The 10849-nt window shown below is 38.7% G+C and overlaps 2 protein-coding genes across 6 annotated transcripts in view; one reads left to right on the top strand and one right to left on the bottom strand.

Annotated features, from left to right (window-relative positions):
- Positions 1-6565, bottom strand: part of LOC131309888 (ubiquitin carboxyl-terminal hydrolase 6-like) — a 9486-nt gene extending 2921 nt beyond the window's left edge. The window contains exons 1-11 of one of the 2 annotated variants that reach the window (XM_058336582.1): positions 6265-6565; positions 4932-5077; positions 4748-4783; positions 4548-4655; positions 3489-3589; positions 3234-3360; positions 2684-2743; positions 2516-2583; positions 2004-2054; positions 635-743; positions 1-29 (exon numbers count right to left, since the gene is read on the bottom strand). The exon at positions 1-29 is cut by the window's left edge and continues 60 nt beyond it. In XM_058336582.1, the coding sequence (XP_058192565.1) occupies positions 1-29; positions 635-743; positions 2004-2054; positions 2516-2583; positions 2684-2743; positions 3234-3360; positions 3489-3589; positions 4548-4655; positions 4748-4783; positions 4932-5077; positions 6265-6274 (845 nt within the window). In that variant the 5' untranslated portion in view covers positions 6275-6565. The remainder of the gene's footprint in view (positions 30-634; positions 744-2003; positions 2055-2515; positions 2584-2683; positions 2744-3233; positions 3361-3488; positions 3590-4547; positions 4656-4747; positions 4784-4931; positions 5078-6264) is intronic. The other variant, XM_058336583.1, reaches the window with a different exon arrangement.
- A 651-nt stretch (positions 6566-7216) lies between these two features.
- Positions 7217-10565, top strand: LOC131309896 (large ribosomal subunit protein eL28y-like). 4 transcript variants are annotated; one of them, XR_009195036.1, is made up of 4 exons: positions 7217-7365; positions 7475-7624; positions 8958-9626; positions 10042-10565. XR_009195036.1 is itself a non-coding variant. In XM_058336594.1 (4 exons), exons 2-4 carry the CDS (start codon positions 7477-7479, stop codon positions 10318-10320), a joined length of 453 nt encoding a protein of 150 aa, XP_058192577.1. In that variant the 5' UTR covers positions 7222-7365; positions 7475-7476; the 3' UTR covers positions 10321-10565. The 4 variants fall into 4 exon arrangements, 2 of the variants coding, with proteins under 2 accessions (XP_058192577.1, XP_058192578.1); XM_058336594.1 differs by having other exon boundaries at positions 7222-7365; positions 8958-9121; positions 10180-10565; XR_009195037.1 differs by having other exon boundaries at positions 7224-7371.
- Positions 10566-10849: the final 284 nt, after the last annotated feature.

Below are 10849 nucleotides of genomic sequence, written 5' to 3'. Positions count from 1 at the left end.
GAAGCCTTTTCTAATTCTGATTTCAGACCCTGCATGGAATAAACAAATAGGCATAATAAGTCAATAAGTCTGTAGTCATCTGGGTCCAGTACAGCATGACTGAGGGCCATATTTCATCAACAAAATAATCATTGAACGATTTTGACAATTCCCACTAAGAAACAATGTACTATACCCTATTAGATGTATAGTTCAAGAGTAAACTACGATAAATGGTCATGAGGTTATCTGTGTTTCTCTTATTTAGTCGAATGGAGAGTCTGAAATAATGGATAAGCCTACCTAAGAAAGAAGGAGGGGGAAAAGGGGACCAGGGAAACCGTCAGTTTACTCATGACTTTGTTATAGAATATCAGTTTCTTTGTTTCCCAACAACGATAGGTCTAATCCAAATAAAGTTTCTTTATTTGTTTGTAGCTCAAACAGTGATAGCATTTCTTTTTACAAAAGTTGCTTTTCATGTCATGTCAGGGTTGATCATCGATTTATTTTTTCCAAATAAATCTATGCGAAATCTTGTTCCCAAACTTGGGAATGCATGTAAGAAGAGCTAATCAAATCAACAATACTAGAAGCACCAAGGGTTTACAGAAGGATAAATAGTATCAGCTCCCAAGAACTGAAGAACACTTACATGCTTTAGCCCCTCGTGCAAATGGTTCACCTCATGTGATATGTGGCACTTCAGTGCATAAACTGATTCCATCTCCGAGCTTTCTTCACCACTCTCTTGGCAATGCACCCTAAACTCACCACACCACCCAGAAATATAAAAAAAGAAGATACAATCAACTAATTCTGCTTGGACTCTTCTAAATGCATGAAGTACTCATGTCAGATAGGTTTAATCGGGGACAATAATCAGATAAGTATATCAAACAATTCCAATGTAAAATATGTGTATGTGATAAATCACCAACACTAGACTGAACTTCCCAACGGCACGTCATAGCATCCAATTTTCCCAAAAACAAAAAATGTTAAACCAATACGGAAGTTTTCCCAGACATGGAAATTAGCTGAATTTGGCACTTAAATGCAAACCCGCACCCGAAACCAGTAACTAGTCCATCTAATATAGCAAACCACAGTGCACCAACGTCATTGCTGAAGACTAGGCAAGCAAAAAATCTAGATTGTAATACAAACCAATAAAACCACCACGTTTGCTCCCCAACCATAATAAGTAACAGAAAAATTGTTTATGCTCTCTCTACTAGCGGAAGCCATGTTCAACAGTGTGAGAAATAGAAAGCTACTTTTGAATTGTTAAGCAGATAACCCTTCTGCAATATATAAGTAGGGTAGGAGTCCCAGGACTATCAACCCTTGTGCCACTGAGATAATATATAAGGTTTTTTTGGTTTACCCTAACTAAGCAAATTTATAGAAGGTAATGCACTAGAATGTCATTCAATGGCTGTAACTCATTCAGGAGATGGAGTAAAAGTGTAGGAACAGAGTGTAACTCCTCACAGCAAAATGGAAATAGAGAGCAATACAATAAAATCCATGCAAAAATGTTTTTACTGTAGCTCTTCCTCTTTGGGTGTTGAACTAAGTTAGTCTACCGGAATTTCAAGATCTTGATGAGACTTGCAACTCTCAAATGTTTCCTCCCATAAGTCAAGGTAGTCTATTCAAATTTCAAGACCTTGTTGAGACTTGCGACTCTCAAATGTTTCTTTCCATAACTCATCCCCAAAATACAGAGAGCAGAATAGCGCAAAAATAATAGGTGATTTCCACTGGCAACTGCATCGATGGAAAAGCCAAGGCATATGAGCCCTCGCCAAGTTATGAAGGTAAGATCAACAGACTAATCAAAACAAACAAACAATATGATATAAATGATAAATCATACACAAACATCATTTGCTGAGCATCAGAGAAGAACAAGATCACAAGAGACATGTGAAAATTCGAAAAGTGCAATCCAACAATGACAGATTACATCATCTGAGTACATGTTTTTAACAAAAGGAAGACATAGTAGACAATACCTGCTAACAAGTTCGATACCAAAAAGGGCTTTTACGGTATCTGAATTTTCGCTGCACAATGACATCATGGGAGATGATTTCATCAGAATGAAAGAGAAACGAAACTTATCCAAAAAGTAAACAAAAAGGAGAGAGAAAAGGAGCCAACATGTGACCAGGTGTGTGAGCCCACACGTGCGTAATCAATATGAAAAAGGTAATCAATAGAACAGCAGGGTAACAAATCATGTGAGCTGAAAGCAGGGAATGAAAAAGGTAATCAATAAGAAAAAGAAAACAAGAAAAGGACCAATAAGGTGTCATCTAATGCCCATATTATTAGGCAACACGAGAGAGAGAGAGAGAGAGAGAGAGAGAGAGAGAGAGAGAGAATTCAGGATTACTAAATTGGTGCACAGTGCAATGTAGCCCAAGTATTGAATGGTGTTATTTACTTAGTTTACGACTAGAAAGCAAAATAATATTAAACACCCATGGGAAGTAAAGAATTTTAATACTGCCAGGAAAATTACCTGGAACTAGGTGATCTTAGAGACAGTGAAAGAGTGTACAAAAGCTGTGTCCAACATTCTTCAGCATCCTGTGTACAATTCAAGCTACGTCTCACCACCAAAGAAAATTAAAGGCAGTGCAAAGCTATGACATGGCGAAGAAACTATTAGAGAGAGAAAAGGGGAAACCTGTTGCATGAAAGATCCATTATGCAGCTGACCAAATTGAGGGTACTTTTTCCGCAAAACCTGTGAATATCAATGAAGCAGAATCATAAGGCTAATTCTTTGGCCAACCATTCATTAGGGGCTATTGTCAGCGATATTTTCCGCTGAGCCACCATGGCTCATATGGAACTTTAAGAACACTCAACACTCAACCATGATAAAGTTCCGTAAACAGGGACCACTCATCAGGCAAACATTTGGCAATGCCGAATGTCAGAAACATTAAATTAGCAACTGCCTTTCTAATTGCTATTAAGTAATGCATGGTAAGGGCCGAATAAGGTACTGCCAACCTGTTATATAAGGTATAGCACCCCCACAGAGAGACAGGAAAACTATTTTTCAGAGAAGATAAATTTGTAGGACACGGCCTTGTGAAAGGATGTTGCTATGCAGTTTTTTTATCTTCAAAATCGCTAGAAATGGTAGTACAGTGAGCTTTGTGGATTTATCAAGTGATATGCAAAAATAATAAAATAAAAACACAGACCAACTAATTAAAAGGAAATACCATCCAAAATTGCATCGGTGCCACAGCCTTGACATTTTTATCAAGCTCAGTAAATAGATCTCGTGTTGCCACCGTCAAAAGATGAGAAGACTGATCCAAATCATTGCTTCTTCCAGAATGTGGATACCTAATCAACGAAGCATTCCGAGGGGAAAACCTCTATCATATGAGTATAACGCAGATCACATGCATGAAAAACAAATCACAAATATTTCTGTAAACATTAGAAGTCCTTCTGCAGAGAACAAGACTCACTTAATCAATGCTGACTTCAGCTCTGGAACTGAATGCAAGCATTGTACAGTAGAGTTCATGTAACAGGTATTCCCGAGATTAAATAAGCCAGCAGTATGGCCCTGAAAGAAAATGAGATATTGGTTAAAAGATATAATGCACAAAGTATGATCAATGGCAAATATCTGCAAAACTTATAACCTGAATATCTAGAAGACGTACATTCCAGAGTCTAGGCCCAAGATACAACAACAACAACAACAGAACCCATGTAGTCCCCAATCATTGGGGGTATGGGCGGGGGAGGATTGGAGACAGACCTAACCTTTGGCAATATGCATAAAGTGGCTGCTCTCAAAATACCACTGAAACAATGGCCCCCCTATACCTGTTTTGCTGCAGAACTATGCCCCCAAATCAAAGGCCGAATGGCATTAGAGAGAGGGCAGGCTTAGAGACCCAATTCAATTTATGTAACAAAGAGAAAAGATATATTGCAAACAGAAAACTTGATGCTAGTGCTAAAGGGGGCAAAAAAGCTTAATTAAGTTAAAGTGCAAAATGTGTTATTAATTTGGTAGATAATAAATCAAGGAAATTGGACTTACCTACCACCTAATTGGATAATGTAACACAATGTGTTAATAGGAAAGGTAATGATTATGTACAAATGAAATACAAGGAGAAAGAGTTTATAAGGATGGCAAATTACCAAGTTTGAGGAGTTTATAAGGATGGCAAATTACCAAGTTTGAGATTGAGTTACACCACCAAGTTAGGGTGAGTTGCAGCTCAAAGCAACCCAATGAGATTGCACATACACCAACCCCATCCCAACAAGGAAGACCCATGACAAACTACTACCATCAATTCAGTACACGTACATTCATCACAAATTCCAATACACCCGTTTGTCTATTGTGGAAGATAACAAAAAAGCGCAAAACGTCTTAAGTTCCCTCCCTGACCCAGTTAAACTCAGTAAAAGAAATGCAGTGTCACCCTAACAAACCGAAAGAACCACAAAAGCCAAATGAGATAAGGACAATTAAACTGAACTAGGCAACTCAAGGACCTTACCACGGCAACAACTTGTTCTTCTTCTGGTAGATCTTCCATGAAAACAGGCCCCTTTTCTGGGGCCTTCACAATCTCATCTGCTGTTCCCATCATCATCAACTTCTGACCCTACAGAAAATAAACATCATAGCAGAGTTAAAAGTTGACTCCACAAGTAGAATAAAACCAAATGTAATATAGAACCACACAATAAAATCCACCTCTTTCACTCCTAATGTTGACCAATCAGCGTCATCCTACAATGTCAGGATAATAGGTCAAGTATGTTAGTAGCCGCATTTCAAAAAAAAACATGTTACAGGAATCCCAAGCAACATTTCCATAGGCGCTATTGTTTCATCAATGAGAATGAGATTTAGAAAGTTAAATCACTGATGCCGTTACCTTTAATAAACCGCCCCTAACCATAATCTTTTGCCTCTCAGGAGGAACTCCAGTTAGATCATACAACTGACACTTGAAAACATATGGGGGCTGGGTAGTATCGATTTCCACACCTGGAAAGGTCTCTTTTTGCCATTTTACACTCACTGTCAGAGATAAAAAAAAATTAGCATAGTTAATAAATTAGCTTATTGACGCATAAACCAGTAGCCAGCTATATCGAAAGACGGAAATCAGGTAATTTGTTTATTCACCCCAACCAAGCCATTATATTCCCATCCATAATGTTTCAAAGAGGCTAAGAAATACAATTGAAAAGCTTTTGAACAATGGCCCTCAAAGTTTTGAAATACACGGAACCAAAAAATGTTAGCAGATTCATCTCATACCAACCAAGCCCTAATGCACAGTGCACACAATAAAGATAGCATTTTGAAAGCATGAAAGCCACAAAAGCCACCTATTTTTTTGCAAATCATTCAGTGAAGCCCAACACACACAGTCGATGAAGTCGAAATTGCCACCGACCCAGCTCATAAAATTAAATATAAAAGCAAAACCCAAAACACAGCTGTTAACTCAATTGAAAATATAATGGGGACGAAATAGAACAACTTCTACAGCAAACAAATGCAAGAATCGGAAGCTGAAACATAAATTAACAGTATATGATTGAAAAGACAAGCATGCTTTAGCTTCAATTCGGATATGAATATAAAGGAAGGTACAGAAATTGAAAGTCAAGATAGCATTTTCAAAACGTGAAAGACCGGAAAGACGCCTATTTTTGCAAATCATTCAGTGAAACCCAATACGCACAGGCGAGTCGAAAATTGACACCGACCCACCCCATAAAATTATACACAAAAGAAAAACCCAAAATCCAGCTGTTATTCAGAGTGAGGAACATAAAGGGCACGAAATAGTAACAAGTTCTACAGTTTAGCATAATTTGCACTTTCCCAAGCTTCCAAAAGTTTAAGCAGAATTTTCGGTATCTTCATCCGGAGGTGAAAAACATAAAGGCATGAAATAGCAATAAGTTCTACAGCAAATAAATGTAAGAATTGTAAGCTGAAACCTAAATGACACTTATATTACTGCCAAGATGAGCATGTTTTTTAGCTTCGATTCGTATATAAAACCCAACTGTTAAAAAACATAAAGGGCACGAAAGAGCAACAAGTTCTACAGCAAACAAACGTAACAATCGTGGGCCAAAACGCAAAATTAGCAGCGTGCGTTGGAAAGATAAGCATGTTTTAAATCTTCGATTCGGATACGAGCAAAAAGGGAGGCATGGAAATCGAGAGTGGAATGGGAGAAGTCTGACCTGTCGGCATGGTTGCGGAGCTTCAGCAGCGAGAGGATCGGGAGGAGTCGTGTGTTTTGCTATTTAACTTGCAGGGAAGGCCAGCGCCAGCGAAGATATATGCAGAGCGATATACTATATACGCACGCGAATGCGAATCTACGAGTTGGGGGGATGATTTTATAAGCGGGGATGGGGGAAAAAAAAAAAAAAAATTATCGATAGATCGAGGCGAATTAGCGAATACTACTCCGGTATGCAATTTTTGGGTATCATTGTGGATTTCGTAGATAGCTTCAATCACATCAAAAATTATTTTGCGTTTTTGTGGGCCTCATGCTGTAGATTTTGGCGATAACTTTAACCAGCCAAATATCACATTGATTAGAAATCAATTGATACCTGATTGGCATAGGTTGATGTTCAAAAATTTTAAATGTATTATTTTTTTCATGAGGATTCGGACCCATTTTATGTGTTTTTTCAATACACGTGTGTTCTGATTAAAGAATCGATTGGTATCAAATCAGTATGATTTTTGGTGCGGTTAAAATTAGTTCACTAAATTGAATGGATGATTAAAAAAAACAGAGAATAAATTTAAGGAACTTTCTAGCAATACAAATCCGAATAACGACTGTTTGGCTCATTATGTTTGCCTAAATTACATTGCATGCGATTTGTTCCTTGAAGTTTGCTTGTTTTTTTTTCCATTTTGTCAAGAGTTAGAAGAATTTATAGTACCTAACCCCATTTAACTCATAACACAAAATATCAACTTCCTCGATATAAGAATTGAACGTACAATTTCACTGCATCTAAGTTTAGCTATACAACCATTGAACCTAGTGTCCCGATGATACATAAAATTGTTTGAGGGGTCGATTCGCAACTTGGAAAATCTTGAGGGATATCCTTGCCATCTAAAGCTTTTAAGGACACAATCGTAAAATGACGAAAGGAGGCGCACCTTAGTGTAAATTCGATAAGATTTGTATCCATCCCTAGGGTTTCTGAACGAGGTATATATATACCAATATAACTATCGTCGTCTCCCTTGACGCTCCAAATCTCCCACTCGAAGCCGTCGATCTCAGAACCTCCGGAGCTTTTACTCTCTAGGTTTCAGTCTCTCTCTCTCTCTCTCTCTCTCTCTCTCTCTCTGGTGTGTGTGTGTATGTATTTATGTATCTGTCTATGCACGTGGTTCTAAATAGTTTTGTGGATGCAGAAATGGCTACGGTTCCAGGGCCTTTGATATGGGAGATCGTAAAGAAGAACAACTCGTTCCTGGTGAAGGAGTTCGGCAATGGATCCGCGAGCGTGGTGTTCAGCAAAGAGAGCAACAATCTCTACAACCTCAACTCCTACAAGCACTCTGGTATCGATCAATTTGCATTTCATTTCATTGTATCACCTCCTATATTTGGTTACTTAGTTTTCGTGATGAAAAACTATGAGGGTATTAATCATTTTGGTGATTTGCAATTCTTAGAAAATCTCGAGGCCTTTGTCATATATTTACTCATGTTTTCAGTAAAAATGTCAGTAAAAGCTCCATTCGGAATGACATACTCTCATGACAACTAGGGGTGCAAACAAGCCGAGCTCAGCTTTTTAGTGTTCAAGCTTGGCTTATTTACTAATCGAGCCTAAAACTCGAGCTCGAGTTTGGCTCATTTGTAAACAAGCCGAGACCGAGCTGAGCTAAGAAATTTACTTAAGGAGCCTCTTTGAATGAGCCGAGCGTATACCGACGAGCTGAGCTTTTTGAGTGTTGTGCTCGACTTGTTTACTAGACGAGCCTAAACCTCAAGTTCGAGCTCGGGTCGATTACTAAACTAGTTGAGCCAAGCCACAAGCTACTCGTGAGCAACTCGGTTCGTTTGCAACCCTAAATTGACAAACTCAAATCTAAGCATAAATTTGAGTGAGCTTTATCTAAGCATAGTTGTAACTTTGAGAGAGAAAATGGATTTCAAAATTTTGGGTAAAAACATGAGTCTCCCTTGGTTTCAGTAAAACTCGATGCGTTTGAGGCAAGGGCTGAAGAAAATTGGGGTAAGGGCCGGAGATGCTCAGATTTTGGTTATTAGGAGAGAATGGGGTTTGGACTGGAGATGCTCTTAGTCTTAGGACATGCTTATTACGTGGAAAATAGATTGTTTAAGTTTCTTCCAGTTGTCTTATTTGAATTCTGTTGCTCGGTTGTGTTGTAAAAATGCTCAGATGTTGCTTTTGGTTGTTTGCTTAGAATACCCATGAACAACAAAGCTAAGCTAAGAATGCGTTAAGGGTCTGTTTGTATAGATGTGGATTTGAAATGAATGATTTGATATTATTATCTAATGTAGTAGCTCATAGCTGGGTTTGATAGTTAAGATATGGGTTTTGATTCATGCTATGAATGCAGTTGTGCGTGGGCCGTGGGTCCAAATAAAATACATCTTTTCCACCTCCAATCCCTCTTCCAATCTAGTTTTACAAGCTTCCTATAGCTAAGTCTCTTATAGATTTGGTTTGAAATTGCACTGTAAATCCCTTGATTCGAAATCCACATTTGAAATCAAAGCCTTTTAAGTTTTCACAGAAATATTCTCTCTTTTTTGTTTATATGATTATCTAAGTGCACAATTGGGCATTGCTTGTCCAAAGGTTCTCTTTTCTTTTGGTTGGAATGATGAAGTACCTATTTAATGCTTATGTTGTTATAGGATTGGCAAACAAAAAAACTGTAACCATTCAACCTGGGGGCAAAGATCAATCTGTGTTGTTTGCAACAACAAAGACCAAGAATCAGGGAAAACCAGCAAGTCTGCTTCACAAGTCTCTCATGAAGAAAGAGTTCCGCCGGATGGCTAAGGCTGTTAAAAACCAGGTAGAACTTCTTAACATGGCATGTTCTTTGTATAAGTTTGTAATACCTGTTTATTGCTTCTTGAATGGGTTGCGGCGGGCATTGTTGCAATTGGTCAATTTGTCAACTCCGTCTGGGCAATTGTCACTGAAATACTCAAAAATAAAGGGCTTATAAGGATTTAGTGGGTAGTGGCTTCACTGGCTTACAATCCAAAGGTTAATTTGGATACCATACTTTTGATTTTATTAAACTAGAAGTTGTGAATAGTATGCTAGTAGATAGATAGGTCATGTTGAATGTACTTTCCTGAGGCTTTAAAATATAGGCTTGTAGCTTGCTGGACTTGAATTTTTGAAGTAATCTTGTTGATGATGAACTGCGGTGCTACTCCTTGGGGGCAAATGATGTTATATGAATTGAGGTCCATGGGAACAAATTAATAATACCACTGATGGACTCTCTTTGAGGAAGTGTTTCTGACAATATGTACCTGTCGAATTGTTGCTGGATGTGTTATATTTGAGTGTTGCTATATGTACCGACCACGGGGAGGGAAAACGTACCGACGGCCGCCGGCGGGCCGTCTCCGGCCACCGGACGGCCGATCCGAGCCGTTCAAAAATTCTAAAAAATAAAACCGAGGGGGTCCACGCGGGAATCAAAGGCATCCGAGGTGTTTAGGGTGCTTGATCAAAGCACCCTTTTTTCGTGTATATATGTACACACACATATATACACGAAAAAAGGGTGCTTTGATCAAGCACTCTAAACACCTCGGATGCCCTTGATTCCCGCGTTGACCCCCTCGGTTTTATTTTTTAGAATTTTTGAACGGCTCGGATCGGCCGTCCGGTGGCCGGAGACGGCCCGCCGGCGGCCGTCGGTACGTTTTCTCTCCCCCAATGGTCGGTACTCATAGATTTTTCGGTTATATTTAGTGTCAACGCTGATGGTATTTGATGGAAAATTTATCTCGGAAGAATATTGGGTTTCTGGAGAAAAGCATCAGCAATGTCAATTCAAATATGTTATAAACATCTCGTGGCACAAATTTAGATTATGATCTTTTATTGCAGGTGGCCGATAACTATTACAGGCCAGATTTGAAGAACGCAGCTCTTGCCAGGCTGAGTGCTGTGCAGAGGAGCCTTAAGGTTTCCAAATCTGGTGTCAAGAAGAGGAACAGGCAGGCTGTTAAGACCATTGGTAGGAAATGAATTTAGGGGGGCTGGCGTTTCTTCTTGCCACCATTTCTAGACTCTGGGAGATTGTGTTTCTGCTTTTTTGCCTTGTTGAAGCTTTTATCTTTTGGGATGCTATAATCTTGTTTTGAACGCAAAAGAGACAAAACATAGTCTGGCTTTTACCTCTTTTATCTGTTTAGCGTTATGATATGTCGTAGTTCAATCGGGTACTTGAATTTTAATGTTTAGAGTTATGAGCAATTTTCCTTGAATTTCAATCGGGTACTTGAATTTTATGCGTTGCTTTGTCATGTGGATCACTTCTTAGATGCTTATCATGTAGATATATCTATATTTAGAGATGTTCTACATAGCAGATTTACGAGATAAATGGTTCAGGTCATCATTTTGAACTCTGGTCGGGGCCAATAATTAAGGGTATGGAGGGTTACGGAGAGATGATAATGTGGAGGGTCTCCTCCCGGGTATCTTGTTTTGTTGTTGTAGTAGTAGTAGTATTTTGCTTTGTTGTACTTTAGTTTTGTATTAATATAGTAACCGG

This window comes from Rhododendron vialii, chromosome 12a, assembly GCF_030253575.1.
Source record: "Rhododendron vialii isolate Sample 1 chromosome 12a, ASM3025357v1".
NCBI classification, from domain to species: domain Eukaryota; kingdom Viridiplantae; phylum Streptophyta; class Magnoliopsida; order Ericales; family Ericaceae; genus Rhododendron; species Rhododendron vialii.
This window is presented reverse-complemented; position numbering and strand designations above follow the sequence as displayed.